Source organism: Capricornis sumatraensis, chromosome 15 (assembly GCF_032405125.1).
Source record: "Capricornis sumatraensis isolate serow.1 chromosome 15, serow.2, whole genome shotgun sequence".
NCBI lineage: Eukaryota > Metazoa > Chordata > Mammalia > Artiodactyla > Bovidae > Capricornis > Capricornis sumatraensis.
The window spans coordinates 21,913,028-21,937,984 of record NC_091083.1 but is presented as its reverse complement, the minus strand read 5'-3'; the positions used below and the strand labels follow the sequence as shown (position 1 = coordinate 21,937,984).

General features: G+C 37.2%; 1 protein-coding gene across 8 annotated transcripts in view; it reads right to left on the bottom strand.

The window, feature by feature from the left end:
- The window catches only part of PARD3 (par-3 family cell polarity regulator), a 568,914-nt gene that overhangs the window by 135,495 nt on the left and 408,462 nt on the right, over positions 1–24,957 (bottom strand). For 5 of the 8 annotated variants that reach the window (XM_068987362.1, XM_068987363.1, XM_068987364.1 and 2 more), the window contains 2 exons: positions 16,978–17,088; positions 6,865–7,107 (listed from right to left, as the gene is read on the bottom strand). In XM_068987362.1, coding sequence (XP_068843463.1) covers positions 6,865–7,107; positions 16,978–17,088 — 354 coding nt within the window. The remainder of the gene's footprint in view (positions 1–6,864; positions 7,108–16,977; positions 17,089–24,957) is intronic. The other 3 variants (XM_068987365.1, XM_068987367.1, XM_068987369.1) reach the window with 1 other exon arrangement.

Sequence of the window (24,957 nt, the reverse complement as noted above, 5' to 3'; positions counted from 1 at the left end):
TAGAGAAAACCCTCATGCCTCAAGAAACGGGGTGCCAGAATTCACTGTCCTTGTCCGAGTCCACGACAGCTGGCAGTTCCACGGAACTCCCGGGAGTCATGCTGTCTGTTAACTTGTTCCATGGATACTCCATGTTCTCCAGTAAGCCCCAGTTCTTCTGCATCTTGCCCATCTCTGCTCCCAACCTTCTTTAAGAATTCTAAGTGTCATCAGAAAAATGCTAAGCTGAAAGAGCTACCCACCCACTCCACGATCGTACCAAAAGGAACCACCCTGGAGATGCTTATCTGGCCCCAAGGTACTTAACTTCAAAGACAAATATTTTGAAAACTCTTCCTAAGGATTCAGCAATATAACCCTGTGTAGTTTATTCGCTAGAACTAATTACGAAAGGTATAAAGTAAGAAAATTGTTTTTAAAATATTTTTTGAGTTTTACAGAAATGTATATAATAATATTCATTCATTCATTCTACAAAGATTTATTGAGTCCCTTTTATGCAATTTGAAGTGTATATTAAGTAATTACTGCAGAGCCACAGAATATATGAATTATCTAATCATTTTCTGTTCTATGACAATACAGGTTTGAAATTTTCACACTCCTATCTCCACATCTATTTTAGTGGAAGAATCTAAGGACTAAGGATTGGAAAAGAAAACAAACATCATTACTAATCAACTACTGAAGTTACACAAAATCAACCAATGGGGCACTAAAGGAAGTCGAAAGGAAAAAGCATCGAACAGAGAATAATCAAACAGTCATCCACAGTGAGGGCTGGAAGTGTCCAAGGAAAAGCGCTAGAACATCTGAGAAGTTAATTTAAAAATGGATTTTGAATTCAGATCTTGATAAGTCTCCCAAGAAGTTGAAAATGCATCTCACAATAGGGCTCCACATAAATCCTCATGAATTTATATTAAGAACTGACTGATATTCCATCTTGGTGCAGAAGCAAGAAGGAAAGAACCACCAACCTAAGACCACTAAATACCAATAAGATTGGTACTTGAATCCACAGGTTTGGACTATCTAAAGGACAGAAGAACCAGGTGGTTGGGTCAAAATAAAAAGATGGGTTACCATGATGAGTTGCATATAAAGCAGGATTTTAGAGTTTCTGTGGGAAGGCTAAAATCAAATGAAATACCAAGCGGCTAAAGGGAATTTCCAAAAGTGTGGCCAGCTCATCATCAAAGACCCTAAAGTTCAGTGCCTTGCAAAAGGAAAGACATTCAAACAAAATGAACACACTCTGCTGGAGGACTGCTTGCCAAATAAGTACCAAGGTCTAAAATAGTTTCCATTTATCCTCATATTTCTGCAGAATATTTAAACTTCCTCTAAGGCTAAAATAAATATATAAATAAACAACCCCCATTACACATTAGTTCTCCAAACAAATTATGGTTTCAGGCAATGTTAATCAACAAAAAGAATTAAACAAGAAGTCTTTAAAATTAGCCATGACCTTATTTATGGCTTCATTACTTTCAAGATTTCATTTGTTGGGTTGTTTATGTCACCTCAGCCTTTAATTTAATTGCTGCATCTCTAACTATATTAGAATAGCTTAATGAATGGTGATGGCTTGTTTTTACTCACCAAAATGTAACATTTGCAGAGCATATAACACCAAAGAGCCACTTAATGCATCCAAGAATTAGAAGAAGTTGGATTTATACTTTGAGGCTGATCCTCTATTAGGAAAAGTATGGTGTGAGCCAATATGACATAATTAGGGATGAGGCTAAAACGAGAGATTCCGGGGCCCATAGGCATCATGCTGAGGGCTTGGCCTGCATCTTGGAGACGATGAGCAGCTGGAGAACAAATTTAAGCAAGAGAATGAAATGTCAGATTTTAATTTTGGATAGAAAACTCCAGGTATTGTAGAAATTTGAAGAGAACAAGACTGGAGGCTGGGAGAAGAGCTTAGAGACAACTGCTAGCATCCATGTGTAAGAACAGGAGAGAAGGAGTTTGGAATTATTCAGAATGTAAAATCCTTAGGCCTCCGTCACTGACTGATGTCTGGTGAGGGAGGCTGGCTGCAGAAGAAAACATCGTCTAGAGTCAATGTGAGGGTCGTGACAGCATTCTCTGAGATTAGGCTGATGATAGTAGAGGAGGTCTGGACTGAGAAACAATGAACTTGGCTTTGGATGGGGTTTAGGTGCCTGGGAGACACAGAAAGCACGTGCTGGAAGTTAGCCCCAAGAATCTAGGGTTTATGGAGGACCGAGTTAGTGCAGAATAAGTATCACCAGTGCTTCAGAGCAGTTAAAGCTATAACCCAAAGGAACACATAGGAATTATCAGTGGTCAGAGCTATTTCCTCAGGCAATCCCAAATTAGGAGACAAATAGAAGAGAATCTCTAAAGAGACAGGGAAGGAAGAGTCAGAAAGGAAGCAAGAGATAGCAGTACTGGACATAAAAACTAAAAGAACAGAGCTTCAGGGAGGCCAGAGTGACCCAGAGGGAAAAAACAGAAGCATTCACTGAACCAGGAGTCCAGGATTGGGAAACTAACACGCCATGGCTACTGTAACCCAGTGCCCACAAACCTACTGCCTTAAGATAACTCCAGTTTATCACATTTGAGTGCTAGAGGTCAGAAGTCTGAAATGAATTTTGCTGGACTTTAAGCCAACGTGTTAACAGAGCTGGTTCCTCTGGAGGCTTTCAAGGAGAACCTGCTTCCTGGCTTTTAGCAGCTTCTAGAACCCACTGACCTCCTGGGCTCATGGCTCCTTCCTGCCTTTATGGCAGCAGTCTGCATCTTCAAGTCTCTCTCTGACCTTGATTCTCTCGCCTTCACTTATGATCCACTGGGCCCAGCTGGAGAATCCAGGGAAACATCCCCACTTTAAGATAATGTAATCAGATCGCAGCGTCCTCTTGGCTGCATGAAGGAGCCTATTTACAGGTTCCAGGGACCACAGAGTCGGACACGACTGAAGCGACTTAGCAGCAGCAGCCTCAGCAGGGACTAGGGCGGGGCATCTTTGCAGGGGCCATTATTCTGCCTACCACATGGAGAGAACAAGATGCAGGACAGAAGAAACAGCAGTCTCTATCAATCCTAGATTAATCTTTCAAGAAATTTGGATTAGAAGTGAAGAGGGAAAATAGGGCAGAGAATAGCCAGAGGGTAAAAAGGATTTTTTTTTAAGCAACATGATCAAGACATCAACAAGCTCACCAGCTATGAGGAAGTGGCAGCAGAGACACACAGGCTAAGGGACAAAAAGGGGGACTGAGGAGCAGGCTCCTTGCAGGGGTAGGACTGGGATCTGGAATAGTGTTCACGGGGCTGGCCAAGAAGAAGGAAAGTGGATCCTCTGTGAGTAGGGAGAGAGAGGTGGTCCAGGCAGATGGAGGAGGTGGACGGAGCTGGCCAAGGTCAGAGATGGGTAGGAGGGACACTGAGATGGGGTCAGCGTAGAGCTCATTCATCAGCAAGGGCATCAACTTGCAAAACACACATTACAATGAGACGGACTCCATTTGAAATATCTTTCTCACATCTCAAGAAAAGCAGAGATTAAAAAAAAAAAATACTAAGTAAATGTAAGTAAATAAAATGGTCTTTGACTTTTTGAATAACAAATACAACTTTGTTATATGACCCAACCTTTTAAAAAGAGCGCATGTTTAATAATGGCCCATAGCTAAGAAAATTAGTTTGCTCTGTGTTTGGCAGACTTCCTTTTGACACAACTGGATTCCAGTTTTTAATGGGGGAGAAAACAAGTTCACAGAGGTCTTTTCTTTTAAAATCGGCATTTTCTCTTTAGTCGTAAAATGCATGCAAAAAGCTTGTGATTATGGTATTTATGTTTCCATTAAGGTGTCCTCAGCAAGCTGGGGGAGTCTAGCCTACTATTTTCCTGCTATTTAGATTTATAGCAGCACAGTAACTATTTTATTTCAATTATATTTGAGGACAGTGCCCTCTTGGTGGCAAATGACTGCATGGTGACAGTCAGCACATGTCCATTAGAACTATCCTTCTCTGGAGTTTTTAACTACAGATTCTGGGATCTTACTATAAAAGTACGAATTGTTGGTGCCCTCAAATAATAAAAAACATACTGACTGTCATTCCATCAATATATTTTTTTTTTAAGAATTCATAGCACACAAAACTTCTGGATTGAAATTGTATAACTTACAAAAAGAAACGTTTTGCTGAGTGTCAAGAAACATTGAATAAAGTTTATGATAACACACCTGCAGGCTGACATTTTGAATAAAATGATGATTCGGTCATAGGTGAATAATGGGCATTTATGAATGCCCAGATAAAGCTGTACCCAATATGGAAATTATATATTATTTCACAGCTTCACTGTAAATAGACCTTATTAAACAAACTGATATTAGAGTTCTGATTTGATTTTGATCAGCTGCATCACACTCTGAAGACACAGCAATCAAATAGGATATACACTCTACCAAAGAGACATAGGATTAGGAATCATTGACAATAGAATCTGGTTACAAGCAGGATAAAAGTTAAATACACCAAAACTTTTGTAAGTTTGAGCTTTGTCATTCATAGAAAACAGAAGACTATGTCTGGCTTCTCTGGCATCCACCCAATATGAAAACACAGAATGTTATCAAGAGCATTAATAAATAGTAATAACAATGACACTATGACCAAAGGGTACAGTCAGATAACAGTACACATGTCAAGTCAAGTAAACAGGCATGGACATATTGCCGGACAGAGTATGAAGCTATTCTAGAAAAAAGTATTTTATAAATAATATGTGGAAATGGACAAAGTGTCTCATTCTGACATCAAATTCACAGCACTTAATAAATGATCCCTGGTTATTTCCATGTGGGGCTACCAGATCCACATTTCCATCAGACCAATCAAAATGATAAGCAGTGAAATTCAGAATATGGCTTTCTTAGTGAACAATAAACATCCCAGAACAGATTCAGGCTACACTTCACACTGTCAATGGACTGGAGATGCTCCCATGAAATCCAAAAATTTGAATAGCAAAGTTCATCTGACACCAACAGCAAACTTGGGTGAAATTTAGTTAGTTGATGGGAGATTCTTTACTGGGTATAAACTCTCTCTGAGGAGTTTCAAGTTTTATGTTTCCATTATTTAACTTTTTAGAAAGTTAATAGAACCGTATTCTAGGTCACCTTGTATGTTATTTCCCTGTCTGAATTTATGTTTATACATACAGAGGCATCAAGAAACGCTATTTTCACTGATGTCTTGAGTTAATGATGGAGAAGCCAGTTGGATTTCATGCCTTAGGATACATGGATAGGGTGCACAGGTCAAAGATTCCTGGCTACAGACATGCCAAAGAACCGCAGAATCTAACTGAGAAGAGTGATGGCCGAACTGAGCCAGCCCTTGGCTTGTGAGGCAGACAAACTGAAACAAATCTGCCATGGAGCATCCCCCACCATGTTCATGTTCATGATTTGTGCGAGATTTCAGATTAAAAAAAAAACGTTATTGGCCACATTAAAGTAATGTTGTTCATTTGCATGTAATGGTTTTGCTGTTTTGTTTGTATTTAATTTGTAAAGATGTTTGGTTTTATAGTTATATAATGGCTATAAACAGAAGGAGTTCAGCCCTATTTTATTTTTATACATATTTAAATAACATTATAATCAAAACAATTTACTTCTATATGGCAGTATCAAGAGATCGTTTTTTGAAGAGTCTCTATGCTACTCTAGTCTGAGCAACATTTTTTACAGCTTTCATTCTGACAGAAAAAGGCAGTGGAGGTAAAGCCATTATTTCCAAGCCAAATTCATATTCAGTTACAGGTTGATGAAGAAAATACTTCACAGGTACCATAATTCCCAACTTTTTAGATTAGCAATATCATTGTTCAATGGACAGCTTATCTCTGAAAAAAATAATTACAAAACACAAAATTTAAATTTCTGTGATGTCTCCAGAATTTTGATTTTGGAAAAGGGTTAATCCATCTATGTTTTAAGAAGCCCTCCAGGTATCTGATGCATGCTAAAGAACCACTAGTTTGAAGGGAAACCTACTATTTTTAATGTTCAAAGCATAGCTCCACTATAGAGCAATGATTATGACACCATTATAAGATGGGATGGAATGAGTGTATTGCTTATGACAACAGCATGGACGTGTTTCAAATAAAAAGAAATGAGTACTATTTTCTTCATGAACTAAATTTTATATGGTGCTGAATATATAAATGAGGGATGGAAAAAGATGTTTCTAAATTGTTTCAGATAAAATTTGCAATAAATATATAACCATTAACATAGCGTCAGCATCACACTCCTTTGTGCTATACTAATGTACACAATCAGACCTGTGGTTTGTTAACGAGCAGTTTGAAGACTGGCTATACTATACATCTCATTCAGTAATTCTTTCATGACATGAAAATCATGTCACCAAAAAAAAAAAAAAAGGCCCAAATAAACCATAATTAAAACAAATCATGTCATTGCTCATCTATTTAACTATCATAACTAGAGGCTCACTGCACAACAACAACAAAAAAGTCTTAAATTGAAGAACCAGTTTCAACTTTTTTTATCTGAGTTTTAAACTACAGGTTAGTTCTCCCATCTGAACCATTTTAAGAACAAGATGAAATACGCTGGGATCATGAGACAAGCTATCAAAATCTCTACTGTTCCTTCCATTAGGCTTTGATTTGTGTAAACTGGATGCTCTTAGACACAACAGCTTTTTAAAGGCCGTTAATAAAAGGCAGTTCTTGCTTTAGAACTGATGAACAATCTACTCCCTTGTCACAAACTATATAATAGCTGATTTGGAAGCAATACTCTGATTGCTCCTGGAGCCTACCTGTCTGCAGGTAAAGGTTTGGAATTCCGCGGCTTCTTCACTTGGGCATACAAAGCATCCATCATATGCCCTTCTCTTGGGCTCTGGGGTCTGGTGCTGAGAGCCATGGAACCTTCATAGGAAGAAATTCCCCCGTACATCAGCTCATCATCACAGCCAAATGTCCGATGAAAATCTTGAATTTCAGCATAGTCACGTTCCCGAGCCTGTCGCTCCCTAAATTCTCGAGTTTTGGCTTGAATCCTGTAAAATTAAAATAAGTTGGAGCAAGAAAAACTATGCCTTTCCTAAGAACTGGATATAGAACATTCATCAAAATACATTGCAAAATACATATTCTTTCATGCAATTCTAAGAAGCTGGATAGGATAAACAATGTTATATTAATTTTAGATTATCAGGGTAACATCATGGATTCTCAAAAATTATCATTTCAGATAGCTTTGTTCATGTCAATAAGACATACTCATAATTTACATCTTATTTTTAATTATCACTTGTTAACTAACTCTAAAAATCCACTAGGAATAGTTTTAGGCATCCACTTGCATTTTATTCATGAAATCTTTTGAGGCAAAAAGTCATTTTTTAAAAAGTTCTACACACATACACCGTATTTGCATACATTTATGTATGTATATACATGTACGATCTTCTCACTATAGCGATACCATACACATTCAACATACTCTGAAGCTTAAGTATGAATCCACACTATTATTGTTTATTAGTGGCAAAAGATCTGTTTAATGATACTGACTTTTATTTTTTGTGATGTATACAGAGCTCGAAAAATCCTGAGATTAAGGACAGGAAGGCATGCATTCAACCAAATTCTGAAATCAATCTATTGATATTGTGCTAAGTTGGTCTTAGTTAGCTGAAGATAATTCAACAACCCTTGATAGAATTTTGATAACTTTTAATGGGAAAAAATATTTCTATTACATACTTATAAATTTAAATGTTTACTTAAAAGTGAAATCTTATTTATAAAAGCAATACTTTGGGCTGTGTTTAACATTTTATTGCAAAGTTATTTACTTTTTTATATTCAAAGTAGACCACTGCTGGAATAAATGATACACAAATGTATTTAAAAGAATACAGAAAAGATACAAAATCAGATGAACATAGTCCATTAATAAAAGAGAAAACTACAGGTCAGCATTTCTCATGAATATAGAAACAAAATTCCTTACCAAAATATTAGCACATAGAATTTGGTAATATATAAAAAGAATTATATACCATGACAAAGTGATGTTTATTGCCTGAATGCAAGGCTGGTTCAATATTTTTAAAATCAAACAATGTAATACATCATATTAATAGATAAAGAAGAAAAGTTACAAGATTATATCAACTGATGCAGAAAATGCATCTGACAAAATTCAATAGTCATCATGAGAGAATTCCTCAAAAAAACTATATAGAGCAAAACTTAACTTCCTAAACTTGATAAAAAGCATCTATAAAAAACCCATTGATAACGTAATGGAGAAAGACTGAATGCTTTCCCTTAAGATCAGGAAAAAGGTAAGGATATCTGCTCCCACCACCATAACTCAACATAGTGAAATTCTAAACAATGAAATCAGCTTAGGAAAGGAAATAACTGGCATACAGATTGGAAAGGAAGAAATAAAACCATTCTTATTTGTAGACAGCATGGAGGTCTTTGTAGAAAATTGCAAGGAATCTACAAAAAAAATCCTATAACTCAAAGGAAAGTTCAGTAAGGTAACAGAATAGTAATACAATATTAATAAGTAAAAATCCATTGTATTTCTATAGGTTGGCAGTGAACACAGATGCCAAAATTAAACTAAAATGTCATTTACATCCACTAACAGAATGAAATACACTGATTAAAAAGGTTTGTTTATAGACATGAATAAAATACATAGGTGTAAGCCTAACACAACATATACAGCACTTATATGCTGAAAATTATACAATGATGATGAAAGAAATCAAGGAAGATCTAAAAACTGGAGAGACATATAATTTTCATGAATGAAAGACTCAACATAGTAAAGTCAGTTCTCCCCAAGTTGATAAACAGCTTAATGTAATTCCTATAAAACTCCAGCAAGACTTTAGTAGATACAAACAAGATTATTTTTAAATTTATATGAAAAGGCAAAGGATAGAATAGCTAAACAATTGGGATAAGAACAAAAAAAGTGGGAGGAATCACACTTGATGGTGTGGTTTCTATGGAGGAAGAGACACTTAGATCAGTTGAACAGGCCAAAAAACTCAGAAAGAGCCTACAAGTATGGCCCATTGATTTCTCATAATTATACGAAAACAATTCAATGAAATAAGTCTTTTCAACAAATAGTGCTGGAGCAATTAGACATCCATAGGCAAAAATGAAAACAAAACCAAACAGAGCAAAACCCATTTTGAATTTAAACCTCATCCCTGATACAAAAGTTAACTAAAAATGGATCACAAATTTAAATGTAAAACTACAGTTTACCTGTGGCCACCGACAGTGGGATAGAACTCAAAGAATTGACAAATCTGGTTAATTACCCTGAACGAATGTGTATTTTAATGTTCATCCTAGAAATAGATGCTAACAAAGCTTGCTGCATCAATGGCACTAAAAGCAGAGCTTTAGAATGAGGAATGCACTGTGGTTTTGGTGCACTTTAGTGACAATTCAGCCAATAAAACTCACACAATGATTTTATTTTATACTTTTACATTTGAATGTCTTATTTATTATAAGTGAGAAAAGAGACCACAACACAACCAGAAGTTATATATTCATGTCATATATTTTCATGTTTATTTTTCTCATTTCAGACAAAAAAAAAACTTGGGGTTCAGGAGAGAAAATGGTTTTAAGGAAAATGACATAGTTCAAGGAAAACTTTTCAAAAAGAGGGTGTCTGGCAGTGTAGCCCTTAACAGCTCCAGATGGTCAATGCTATAAAAGGACACCCCCTCTGCTGTTTTACGGTGACCTGGGGTCACAAATTATCCCTAAGATGTAAGACTCATCCATTTTTCTGAACAGTCAGGTTGTTGTTTAGCAGTATCCATCTAATTTATCTCAGGCCAATCTCAGCAATGACAAAAGTAACTGATTAGCACAAAACTTAGCCAAAGAAATAAATGTCTATTGATGCAAGCAGCCCAGAAAGTCATTCTGAGCCATAAACAAGAGAACCATTCTGAGGTTTAAATGATGGCAGACAGCTGTTCTGACACGGATGGGCAACACATTCAGGCACTATTTCCCAATTCTTGGAATGTTAAGAAAAAAATGTGAAAACAACTACTAAAACTTTTTATTAAGACCTTTAAAAATGTTAATAAAGAATTTATCATTTCAATTTGGTATATTCAAACATAAATATTCACACCTTTCTTTCTTGTTAGAAAAAAAAAGTATTTTCCATTATGATAATGAAATTGCCTTGAACCTGCATAGAAAATAATACACAAAATAATGTAATAGACTAAATAAAGTAATAAGGTTAATTTATTTCCTGCTGTCACTAAATTCATGCTAACAGTCTCTCTTCGGCTTGACATCAATTAATGATTTTCATCCCAGACTCTTGTCACAGTGTTCACCACCCTTTTCTCTAATTAAAATGGATGATGCATGATGAAGATAAAACACACAAGACTTCTGTTCTTGTAACATTTCTATTCATTAGAATTTTTGCTTTTACAATAAATGGCTTTTAACACTAATTGCTGTAGAGTAAAATGAAAATAACTTTTTTATGACGATGAAGTATAGTCCTTACATATCCAGAAAAGACACAAAGCTTAATAAGCACTACTATTAAGGAACCAACTTCTCAAGACAGAAAAATCAATGGTTCCTTAAATTACTCTACTGTATTCAAAATACTTCTACCTCCAACATTATGAAGGCTCAATACATGGAATGTTCTCAATAATATGTTTTTTAAAACTCCAAGAAGCAGAAATTGACCTTTAATGTTTTTAATTAAAAAAAAAAACCTACACACCACTTTTAACATCTACAAAAGATAGGATGTACTAATATTACTTTAACATGCAATTAAAATACATTTCAGATTGCTACATATTAGATAAGTGTAAACTATCGTCAAAACAATGTTCAAGAGCTTGAAATCAACTCTTTTGGGTAACATTTTGTCCCCCAACTTATTGTACTACCATATGGAAGCCTGATTTTGGGAACAAAGTTCCTGGATCTTTTCCCAACAACATTTCCTCTCTAAAAACCGGTATTAGAGAAATTCATCAAATAAAATCCTACCTTCATGGGAGAATGAAATGTAAGCAACAAGGCAACTGGAAAAAACAGTTTGACCAAAGAGAGGTTTGTGGTCAACTGACTGAATGCTGACTTGCCCCTCAAAACAGTTGAGCAAACGGCAGACACCAAAAATCTTCAATTTTCACCTTACCCTGCTGGGCAAATCAAACAACTGCCACCTACCTGGATGTATGCTGCCAATGGAGTATCTATGCTGAACTCCCCAAAGAAGGGAGATATCCCACTAAATATGAAGAGTTATCATTTTAAGTAGGATTTTAATATGTTTACAGTATTGGGGCAAAAGTTGACTGGAAAAGCCTTCCATGTTCTGAATGGATTCTTAGAAAAAATTTTTGAATAGGAACAATTGTTTTAAAGATGCATTTCCAATTCAAGGGAAGAAGGCAGCTGTTAAAAACCACAGTGGTTATAGTAGGTTAGGGATGGCGGAGTCAAAACTTCATCCCTCAAAGCTACAATGAGGAAACAGCATTATAATATAAAATAATTAAAATTTGAAAAAAAGATCAAAGAAAAGCATTCACAGAGACAATACTATCCACTAACACAACCACCATTTTTCCAGAATCTACGCAGTTACAAGAATGTACGCCCATCAGCAGCCCTTTGTCTAGGCGTGCGGATAGAATTACTCACTTTGCTAAATGCTGAGTTCTTGAGAACTAGACCTAGACCCCAGTTATCATCTCTGTACAGTGTCCCTTATTAACTCCAGCCCCACCAACCTCTCTCCTCCCCAAAGCTCTGTGGTCATCAACTTTCACAATTGATTATAATGTCTTATGTTGATTTTTTAATGTTATGAGGTTTAAATCTTTTCTCCATCTTAACAAAGGTAAGAAATTCTTGACGGAGGAAGAATAATAATAAGAATAAAAATTTTATACCATCATTTTATTTATTTAATATATTGTGAACAAGAAAAATTTCTCTTTTACGCTAATAAACCACTAGAATGATATTTGACTAACCAACACACACACACACACACTCACTCACTCACACTCACTACTCTCTCTCACAGATACTTGCTCATTCACTGACATTACGTTCCGGCTTTCACAAATGTCAAATCAACTACAATTATTTCCAACTCAAAGAGATGCTAAAATGCCAAATCTAAGAAAGCTCTAATCAAAAATAAAACTGACTTTCCTACTCCAGTTACAGACTGTCAATAAAATCTGTTTCAATTTGCCCAAGTATTGGTCTATTCTGGACTTCCATGAAGTTAATAGATTCTTTAAAAATCTGTTCACCTGCACAATAAGTTCTTAAAATATGTCTGATGAACTAACCTCATTGATTAGAACTGACTTTTCTGAAGGATTTAAGGGGCCAGAGAAAATATGAAGAATACTTCTAAATTATAGAAAAATATTGTTCCATTAAAAGGATAAGCTTTAAAAGTTGAGTTGTATTTGAATGACAATATGTGACCTGCATCCAAAAATTATCCAGAATATCTGGGTTCTGATGTCAGAATTCAGGGAATCTGAATCCTAAGTTTCAAGCCAAAAGGAAGTGAAAATTGTTTATTCTTTTAGATGCACAGGGAATGCACCTATTGTTGCTAATAGTTTATTCCTTCTGTAATTTCACTAATTCTTATTCATACACTTTAAAGAAACCTTACTGCTATATTCTGATAGATATTTTTAAAATGATAATCCTGCAAAAACTAACAAATAAACATATGCCGTCTCTGAAAAGGATCTTATCAACTAACAAAGACCACAAAAAAGTTCCTATCAAAATTTCAAGAACTTACTCAAAGCAGATACTGGAAACGGTAAAACTGAAAAGAGAAATGCCAGTGATTGGAAACTGGAGGCAAAAAGGCCAGAAATTTTTATTTCTTGAATGTTGTATCTATATCAGATGATGAATGTTCACTAAACTTATTGTGGTCATCATAAAAAAAAAAAAAAAAAAAAACAACTCAATTCTGATTTCTATAGCCAGTGAGATGAATGAGCTGGACATGGCTAAACTAGGAGCCAATGGTCTTTACTTGTCATCAGTATTTCCCAAATGACTCTTAATTCTGAGAGATACTAGTACTTTGTGGGAAAAAATAGTGAAGAAGGATGTATATCTATGAGTAAATAAGTTAGGAAGTAATGATTCTCTAGGCTGCGGGCTTCCCAGGTGGCGCTAGTGGTATAGAACCTGCCTGCTGATGCACAGGATGTATGAGACATGGATGCAACTCCTGGGTCAGGAAGACTCCCTGGAGGAGGGCATGGCAACTCACTCCAGTATTGCCTGGAGAATCCCATGGACAGAGGAGCCTGGCGGGCTACAGTCCACAGTGTCAAACAGACTCGGACATGACTGAAGCAACTTAGCACGAACATGCCCACACACATTTTAGTGACTCACAATGTACATGAACAGAATTAGGCTGTTGAGAAATAATGGAGTAAAGAAATATCCATAAGCTGCTTTTAACCAAGTGTTTCTCAAATATATTTGCATGTGGAGCCCTTTTTCTGCTGATGAATGCTGTTTGGGGAACCCCAAACCACAATATTTATATACCATTAAAATATAAATGAAGCTATCAACAGAGCAAGAATACAGTAGAAAGCCAAAGATTACTTCTGACACTGAGTTAACAGAAAAATCCATTGATGTGCTTTATACTTGAAGCTCAGTGGGCCCAGAGTTACAGAGATCATGTAATTGAACCTGTGTTATGTGGGAATCAGAGTCCCATCCTTTTGTGAGGTGGAATGAGCTAATGTGGGTGCCTGCATGCTCAGTTGCTCAGTCATGTCCAACTCTTTGTGACCACATGGACTGTAGCCCACCAGGCTCCTCTGTCCATGGGGTTCTCCAGGCCAGAATACTGGAGTAGGTGGCCATGCCCTTCTCCAGGGAATCTTCCTGATCCAGGGATTGAACCTGCGTCTCTTGCATCTCCTGCAATGCAGTTACTGGGGGAAGTCCCTAAATGTACTTGGTCACTCAGTCGTGTCTGACCTTTTGCAACCCCATGGACTGTAGCCTGCCAGACACCTCTGTCCATGCAGATTCTCCAGACTAGAATACTGAAGTGAGTTGCCATGCCCTCCTCCAGGGGATCTTCCCAACCCAGGAATTGAACTGGGGTCTCCTGCATTGCAGGCAGATTCTTTACCAGCTGAGCTGCCAGGGAAGCCCAAATGAGCTAATAGGGGTTACCAAATGTGGTCAACAGCATCACTGAACAGGTAGGGTACCAGGCTCAGCGCTCAAAACTGGAAATCGAAATAGCACATCTCAGGATCAGCAAACTTCACCCTTGCTGTTTTACTTCTGAAGAGAAGACCTCAGGCAAAGAGTCTTTGGTTCTGACAGGGGAGAGCTGGTGAAGCCCAAAGACAGACTCACACCAGGATCCCTCTCCTCTTTTCTCCAAGTAGACAGCATGTATCCAAGACCCCAGCTCCCAGTGACGGCAGCGAGTGGAAAGAAAGGCAGAGAAGTGAGCAAGAATGAAGGCAAATTCCATCTCAGACCCCTGCTCTGAAGAATCTAACTTACTTTCACTATCTAAATAGATATTAACATGGTAGGAAAAATCATTTTCAACTATATTTATTGTTCTTTTAATTTTTCAATATTCTATCAAATCATATTCAGGCTTCATGGATTGATACACACACAAAAAATATTTTGGTATGTGGACCTGACATAACTAATAACTAAGGAATATCAGGTTTTCTATTTTTAGATAGAATCAGCCAAAATTATTTTTGGAACTCAAATAGCTACAGTAGTAAATAATATTACAGGAGATGTTTCACTGCCCATCAGCAGTGAAGGAAAGCTGTCATGAGAACATAGGCAGTGGCTTATTTCGTTTTCTCTATTACCTCCAGTCAGGTCCTTCCCAAAGAAGCTGCAGTTTTCATTCTTAAAAGGAGCAATGCCAATGCCAATATACAGAATAGGAAAGAGGTTTTACAAAAGCAGAATTGCTTTATCAAAATAACAACACTAAACAAGTACCACTTATGCAATTCAATGAGTCTCATACATTTCCCTGCTCAGTTACAGGATCCATGAGTTTAAATAAAACACACTTGTAAAAACTGTTATTGAAACATGCAGTCAAACAGTTTTCTTAAATTATGAGGCTAATTGATTTTTTTTAATGGACCATTCACTTGTTCCCTGACCCTAAAAGATTCTTTATTCTAGGCCTCTTGTACGTTGTAAATTCATTAGGACCAACCTAGTTCCCAGAAGTATTGCATCATTAGAGGTACAGAGATGCAGATTAAAAGCAAAGTGGAGAGGTGAACTGTGCCTTAGGCAAATTAGTAATACAAGTGAAGCCATTATGTAAAACCATTGTTTGGCTGTAAAAATTTGACTATACGTTATAAAGGATTTTGGAAAACGTTGACAGAATTCCACATTGAAACAGAGCAGTTCATCTTAAACTGCAAAAAAGGGAATATTTAGAATATGAAAAATGGTGCAGGATTAACGACATTCTTCCCCTAAGCTGGCATCAAGATAGGGAGAAGTATAATGTTTCTTCCTACCCATTAAATTATTCTCTAACTAAATCACATATTTGCCTGTGGATAAATCTGTGTTCATACATTTACCTGGTATATACTCTTCCTTAAGGGATAAGAAGGTCTTTTAAGGTAGATGTTAATACTACTGAACACTTAAATGCCATACTCAAACACTGAGAACACTATGTGTCCTGTTCTAAAAATAGTGAGTTTATTAAGTTTGGGGATGTCTAAATTGGTGAGGATTAAAGAGTCAGAAAAGCAAGAAAGGTGGAATGACTTTTTTTTTTTAATTGGAGAACTGGAAGAATAGACTCAATTTTGTAAAATAGATTAAAAGTACATATTTTCCCCCACTTATATATTTTATAAACTGCAAAGCTACAAATAGAGAATCACACCTTTCCAGAAAAACACAAAAACATAGCCCTCAGGGGTATAAGAAAGATGGACGAAAAATATCCAAACATGAATCACAGAAAAGCCTCTCTTTTCTTTCTGTCTTTGTTAAGAATAAGATCAAAGGTGCCACAACTCTAGAATTATAGTAAGAATAGCCGACTTAGCTTTAGAGATGCTGGGTTACAACCCTAGCTATGGATGATATTTAGCTTTATAACCGTGATCAAAGTAACTTTTCATCCATTTCATTGGTCTGTGGGTCCCCACCATGAAATGATTCAGCAGTAGATAACAATCTTTCAGGAAGAGATGAAGAAACATTTAAGTAAAAAATGTCATATAAAATATGATAGCAAAGCAGGAGGAGGAAAAAGATGTCTGCCTTCATAGGAAAACAACATAGTAAAAAATCAATAGCCTCCTCAATTCTTATTAAAAATTAAAATATTTTAAATGATATATAAAAACTCAGTTTTATTTCCATATGAACATTTCTTTAAAATTATTATAATATACTATATACTCATAGGTGAATGAGACAGAATATTACATATTTTTGCCATTTTCAGTGATCATTAATGCTGATTTATTTTCTCTTAATACCCATGCTCATATGGCCTACCATCTTCTGTGCAAAGATCTTAACCAAAACCAATAAAATTCATTTAAATGCCACAAAGTAAAATAAGGTTTTTTCCTTTTAATTGTTTTTATGTTGTATTCACCCAACCATCAGTCTTTGGACTGACACAGAAAGATAAAATAGAAATAAATGCATGAAATACAAATTTCATAAATAAATTTCTTTATATTAAAAAAAGAAAGAGTAGAAAGGAACAAAAGCGCCTCCCTTGAATGAGGTCCACCCAAATAACTGGAATCTACCTTTCCTGCTCCTGCTTCATCCGTACTCTCTCCTCTTCTGACGTTAGGGAGTCCTGTATTTTTATTTTACCCGTTTTCTCAATCTTGTCATCTTTTCGATGTTTGCCAAACCTGTTGATAACAAAAAATTCTAACTTGTCAATGTATACAAAATGCATTGTCATTCTCCTGGGATAAGACCTATGCATTCAACGAAGTGTGAGCATCCTCAAAATGAGGCCCCAATGCCTCCTGCCCAGTATTAATATTTTCAGACAGATTACTTTGATCCGCTTTAATTGCAACTTTCCAGAAAAAAACCGTCTTTGGAAATGGGCTCCATAGCTGTTTTTCTTTAGCCAACAGAAAAATAACAAAATCCTTATGGTTCATCCTTATTAAACAGACAATCCATAAATGTATAGAACTGACTATCGGAGGATAAAAATCTGCATCAGAGTGGGTTTCTCTTAGGACTATAGAATGAAAATCCACAAACATCGTTTTAATGATATCGTCACAAACAACTATTCTTTATTTTCACACTCAGGTTTATTGGCAATATGTGTCATACTTTAAACGCTGACAAACAAGGTCATATTTGCAAGGCTCAAAGCAAAAAAGGATAACTTACACTCTGACCGTATTTTGGGCTTATTAAACTGAAAGCTTTAAGGCAGTTTCAACAAATACTGTTCCTAAACTTGATGAAATGCTACTGCCGAATGTGGCATCTCTGACTTGGAAATCTGTATCCGATCAAAAACAAACATGAGGAACAAACACGTGATTCAGAAACAGTCCACACACATTTCCACAGATGGGCACTGAATTCTAGGCTTTCCAAAAAAACACTGATATTATTCCCTTCTGTATCCGAAATGCCTCAGAAACCCCAGACTTGGTATCCATTCTTTTTCCTCCTCTGTTCCTTTTTTCTGCTTTTCTCCAGACCAGACCATGTTGCCTGGAAGGCATGTGCTCCATCCCCAGAAATAACATTCGTCTGGAGTGATCTGGTCACCAGATGTTTCAAAAAACAACTCTTTTATAGACAGTTACTCAACTACACATTCACAAGTATATAAAGTATATTGAGAATTCTCAATTGAGCACAAAGTAGGAATTTGGCTTATGGTGATAATCATACTGAAAAAGAGAAGAGTAAAAGGGTAGGATCAAAGCTGATATAAAGAGAGAGAGAGAAAAAAAGTGACTTTGCTGGCAGTGCTGTGGTTGGACTTCGACTTCCGATGCAGAGAGCATGGTTTCAATCCCTGGTCAGGGAGCTAAGACCCCACCTGCCTTACGGTCAAAACACCAAAGCACAATACAGAAGCAATATTGTAACAAATTCAATAAAGGCTTTTAAAAAACTGGTTCACTTAAAAAAGAAAATCTTTAAAAACAAACAAAAAAAGAGACAGAAATCTCAATTACTAGAATGGTTGGGAGCATACATCTTTTTATATATACATATAAATGTGATTGCAAATATGTGATTGAGTACACAGGAATACCACCTGTGTTCACTAAAGTAACACTATGTTATGAATGAGTAAGGGAAAGCATTTTGAAAAGGTTAAAATAGAAAATAGTTAAAGCATCACCACCGCTATTCCTTTAAAATTATCTGTATCATTAAATGGCATTGAAAACTGCCTGTGAAATTAACTTACACAAAGCAAACATATCCCTAAATTTTAATGTTATTTAGAAATTAGAAGATCATTTCCATTGCAAAAAGCATACACACACACACAAAAAAAAAATCAAAAAACTCCCTAGAAACCTAAGCCCAGAAACTAATGACTTCTTACAAGGGAGAAAATATGTAGCATGCTTTTAAAACTAATAAATACAAAGCTTTAAAAATAAAAAACTTTCTCTTTCCTTTGTTTTTGTCAATATATCAATAATGCTTAGGAGGTAAACATAATGAGCATCTTTGTGGTGGCTGTTCAGTCGCTAAGTCGTGTCCAACTGTGAATCCATGGACTGCACCGAGCCAGGCTTCCCTGTCCGTCACTAACTCCCAGAGTTTGCTCAAATGCATGTCCATTGAATTGGTAAAGCCATTCAACCATCTCAGCCTCTGCTGTCCCCTTCTCCTCCTGCCCTCTATCTTTCCCAGCACCAGGGTCTTTTCCAAGGAGTCAGTTCTTTGCATCAGGTGGCCAGAATATTCGAGCTTCAGCTTCAACATCAGTCCTTCCAATGAATATTCAGGCTTGATTTCCTTTAGGACTGACTGGTTTGATCTCCTTGGTGTCCAAGGGACTCTCAAGAGTCTTCTTCAGCACCACAATTTGAAAGCATTAATTCTGCGGTGCTCAACCTTCCTTTTAGTCCAACTCACGTCCATACATGACTACTGGAAAAAAACATAGCTTTGACTGTGCGGATCTTTGTCAGCAAAGTGATATTTCTGCTTTTTAATATGCTGCTAGGTTTGTCATAGCTTTTCTTCCAAGGAGCAAGAGTCTTTTAATTTCATAATGACTATCTTTATAGAATGAATTAACAAAAAAGCAAACCAAAACAGCTGACACATCCCAGGAGGAGCCATCATCTAAAACATAATGTTCATTCATTTAACAGAAATTTATTGAGCATCTACAAGGGGTTCAGGGAAGAGTTCAGGGCTGGACAAATTAATTTGTGTGTCATTAGCATGTAGATGTTATTTAAAGCCCATGTGAATCCCATTGTGAAAATTCTGTAACACTGAGGCATCTGGAAATATAAAAGGCATTAAATTCTACTTCAAGAAAAATGTCAAGTTCACATCTTAATGCATCACATTTACTTATAACAGGGATTCTTAAGGTAAATCATTTAACCATTTAGTTTCTCAGTTCATAAATACCCTTCAAACATTACATTGTCACCATATTGGCCTTTTTCTTTTGTGGTGCTGGTTCTCATTCTGGATTATATACATTCAATCCTGTATCATATTTGAGAAACACTACCATGGCACCAGCAATATCATCTATCTGAACCAAAGTGAAAGTGAAAGTTGCTCAGTTGTGTCCAGCTCTTTGCAACCCCATACAGTCCATGGAGTTCTCCAGGCCAGAACACGGGAGTGCGTAGCTTTTCCCTTCTCTAGGGGATCTTCCCAACCCAGGGATCGATCCCACGTCTCCCACAGTGCAGGCAAATTCTTTACCAGCTGAGCCACAAGGGAAGTCAAAGAATACTGGAGTGGGTGATACAGCTTAATCTTACAAGAATCTGCCCTTTGAGTTAACAATCCAGGAGAAGACTGAGGTGGTTGACTTCTCCATGTTTTAAAGCAGTTTAGCTATTTTCAGCTCCAATCTAACACTGAGTTTAATTAGTTACTGTTAAGATTTTTTTTTTCAAATGATCTTTGTCCTATTTTGTTCAGAAAGTTTCAGTTTTCTAACTCAGTCTACAAACTTTTAGTTGGTTTTTTTTAATCTAAAATACACAATTAAAAAGAAAAAAAAAACTGTGAATCCCAACTCATTTAAGAACTGCATTTTTCTTTAATTGTATTTGTTGGCAAAATATCTGTTTCCTAGGCTGCCTGCTGGGGCTTCTCACGTGGCTCAGTGGTAAAGAATCGCCTGCCCTGGGTTGGGAAGATCCCCTGGAGAAGGAAATGGCTGCCCACTCAAGTATTCTTGCCTGGAAAATCCCATGGACAGAGAATACTGGTGGGCTACAGTCCATGTGGTCACAAATAATCAGACACAACTTAGCAACAGACTTTTTTTTTTTTTTAACTTTTCAGGCTGCTGCCAATCATCAGAATATAATATTTTATTATTTGTAAACTTATTATCAAATTGCTATACCTTCCTTTTTTAAATTACAGATTCAAATTAATATAGGAACAAAGTGAATGAACCATAGATAAAATGTGTATAGGTTAGCTTTTGGACATTTCCCTTCATGCCTGCTTTAGTTAATAAATTATGTGATTTCTTTAAGGCATACTATAAAAGCATAGCACATTACTTGATAATTGGGGTAAAAACAGATCCCTCAGCTGTAATTTTTTGACAGAATGAAATAAAGACTGTAAATGAAAAAAAAATACACCAACCATTCTACAGTATAAAAAGAAAGAAAAAAAAAAAAAACAGGTAGCTATATCCTCATCACTCTAACTGCCAATCTATTCTAGTGTTCATCTTAATTTACAGTTGCTTAATTCTTCCTGAAAGAGGGACGGGTAGGTCATCGAGAAATTCCAGCTACACTTATACTCACACAGTCAGTTTCAGAGTTGAAATCAGTAATCAGCCTATGAAGACAATCACTTAATAGCAAGATGCTTAGAAACTTGGAGGACATCAATTACATTTATTTTACTATCTTTGAAAAGCCACCAGTGAATTTCAACTAGGTCATTTTCCAAGGAACAGAATAACTGAAAAAATACTATGTTAATAATATGTCCAGGAAGCAAACCCATTCCCAGGAAAGAATCAGTCTCATGAACTGCCTTCTGACTAACCCATACACATGTTCAAAGAGAAATCACCACCACTTCTGGAAGAATTTGTTGGTTAAATCTTATGATATATTAATACAGTAGAATGACCTTTATTTGTTTTTTAACAGGGACAAAGACAAATAGAGAGCTTGAGGAAAAAATTGATGGGGAAAAATTTCTCTATTGGTACTGCCCTATAGAGACAAGAGGTACAATGTAAAAAGTGCCAACAAGCCATTGAAGACTCCCTCACAGAAAGATACAGTGGATGAGCCCATCTTATCAGAGTGAAATTGATTGCTTAAACATATGGCTTTCTTTACAAAGAATACAGCAATGCTTTCATTCAGCTAAAGTAATCTCCACGTAATCTGCTAAATGGGTTCCACCATGACGCACTACAAATGAGATCACGGCTGTCTGCCAGATCAGCCATATATATTATTACTGCAAAGAGTGATGGGCAAGATGTGCACTTGTTGATGAATGGAGGAAAAAAAAGCAAAACCACAAACCAACGGTCATAACGGCTTGCAACCAAATTCTGGTGTTTTTTTACAGAAAGAGCTTTCGTGGGAAATTAACTACTGCAAGAGGTTTGTGCTTTTCAACCAATGTTTTGGTTTTTAGGAAATTAACCTCATTCTCTCTGTGGTATGAATAACACGGAACTCTTCCTATATTTTATACTGCAATTAAAATCAGAGATTTTTTTTAATTGGATGATAATTGCTCTGCAATATTGTGTTGGTTTCTGCCATACATCAACATGAATTAGCCACAAGTTTCCATACGTCCTGTCCCTTCTAAACCCCTCCCATCTCCCTCGCCATCCCACCCCTCTAAGCTGTCAGAGCACTGGGTTGAGTTCCCTCACAAAGCCAATTCCCATTTGCTCTCTATTTTACGTAAGGTAATGTACATGCTTCCATACTATTCTCTCAGTTCGTGGTCCTCCTCCTTCCCCCGTGTCCCCGAGTCTGTTTTCTATGTCTGCATCTCCATTGCTCCCCTGCAAATAGGTCCATCAGTACCATCTCTCTAGATTCCATATGCATGCGTTAATATACAATATTTGTCTTTCTCTTTCTGAATTACTTCACTTAGTACAATAGGCTCTAGTTTCATCCACCGCAAAATCAGAGATCTTTGGGAGGGGCTAGACTGAACGCTCACACACAACAGGCTGCTATAAAGAAAATAAAACTAGTTTTGTAATGAAAGGTTTTTCCCTAATATCATACTTGAAAACACAAGAGGAAAAAGAAAGTCTTAAATCTGCTGCAACATTTAAAAATCAACACACAGACTAACTAGAACCAATTAACTTGTAAGTTTTGAGGAATAATTTTTAAAATAAGATTTTCTTGCAAAAAACTCACTGAAATGTCACCTAGAAATCTGGTATTTCTTACTGCTAATTACCGAGGTCTTCATGTCTAAGGAGTACTTTGCTATAAAGATTTGTCTGCCTATTTACCCTACGAAATGCATAGGTTAAATGATGCCACTTGGCTGAGGAGAGAAGTGAAAATGGCAGACATTCAGTATCAGCTACCAGAAGCCTTGTGTCCCCACAGCCCACACGACCCTGTCTCCAGCCAATAGCAACTCCTGCACTGGTGTGGGACTCCATCCCCTGCCCTTCATTTCTGCATACTTGCACCATTATGTGCTTTAATCACTTCCTTTCTCCAGGAACTCGGCATCTCTTTCTGGAAATTTCCAGTTTCTGGCAGACACCTGTGTGGTACAGCCATTGTGCTACACCGCCTTTGAACACTGCTTGCTATATAACAGTGTGCCAGGGTCCTAAGGATCCCTGGGAGATGCCAGCTACCCAGTGGGCCAAGTTCAAGAACCTGTAGAGCAAAACTGAAGACTCTGTCCTGCATTCCTGCATCACCATAAGAAGCCTGCATGCCCTGGGCAGGGCACATGTTCACACAAGCAAAATCACCTCACCAGCTTTTAACCTCATTCCTCTGTAGTCCTTTGAGTCATGTGAAAAAAGTGAAAGTGTTAGTCACTCAGTTATGTCCAACTCTTTGCGACTCCTTGGACTGTAACCCACCAGGCTCCTCTGTCCATGGAATTCTCCAAGCAAGAACATGGAGCGGGTGTAGCCATTCTCTTCTTCAGGGGGATCTTCCCAACCCAGGGATTGAACCTGGGTCTCCTGCATTGTAGGTGGATTCTTTACTGTCTGAGACACCAGGGAAGCCCCCTTTGAGTCATACTTTTCATAAATGGTTTTAGATCCAAGTTTCTCTAGAAGGTCTTTTTTCGATTGATTCTGGTACAATCTTTCCCCACATTCTTGGTATAAGCAGTGACTTCCCTCAATTCAACTTGCCTTAAAGTCCTAAAAATCAACTGCTCTAAACTTTAGCTGAAGAAAATAAACATCTAGCCATGTGTCTCTGCAGACTGTTGTAGCGCATTCCTGTCCCAGTGCGCTGAAGCTTGATGTGCATATCTACCTGAAGACAGAGGCCCGGAGATGAGTCCACCTTGTCTGATGTCTTCATCTAACAGTCAAGGAAACTGACACCCAAGAGGTCTGCACTCAGAGCTGTCCAAAGTCACCGTGCAAGGAAGCAGCAGAGTTCAGGTTGCCTCACTGAGTTTAAGAGACCCTGGGGGCTCTGAACTTGGGCCCTCTAGAAAAATGAAATCCCCAACCAGTGAAGTTCACTCTGTAAATCCTATGTGAGACGTATAATTGAGCACCTGTTGAAAGCTTTTTTGCTCATTTAATTACACTTCACTAGAATTTATTGAATTCTTCTTTATGTACTTGATCTTATTGATCCCCACAACCAGCATATTAGATAGGTATTCTCGCCTTCCTGTTTAGGGAAAACCTCAGGAAGCAAAGAGGGACTGAGAGATTTAACAGGTCATCTAGCAATTAAGAGCCGTGCCCTGGTGGCTCAGTGGTAAAGACTCCACATGCCAGCGCAAGAGATGCAGAAGATTGGGTTCTATCCCTGGGTTGGGAAGATCCCCAGAAGAAATGGCAAGCCACTGCAGTGTTCTTGCCTGGGAAATCCCATGGACAGAGGAGCCTCGCAGGCTACAGTCCATCGCAAAGAGTTGGACACGACTGAGCGTACATGCAGTCTAGCCACTAAGCAGCAAAGCCAGGATTCCAGCCTCAGGCTCTCTTTATAACCACACTCAGCTACCTCCAAAGCTTGAGGAACCAAAGACAGCTAGCTACTCTATGGCTTTATACTGAAAGTAGTTGGTTCAAACATCTTGGTTGAAATTACTGAGATAAATCTTGCTTTGCCAGCAGCAAGGAGGTCCAGGAGACATTGTTCCCAAATGAACTTTTCTATGGAGGCCAGGAGTCCAGACTCAAGGTCAAGAACTGCTTCTTGAGTTTGAGGGAGAATGGATACACCCCCTATGTAAGGCTGAACCCTTTGCTGTCCACCTGAAACTATCACAGCATTGTAAATGAGCTATACTCCAACACAAAATAAAACGTTAAAAAAAAAAGGGGGGGGGGTGTCTGA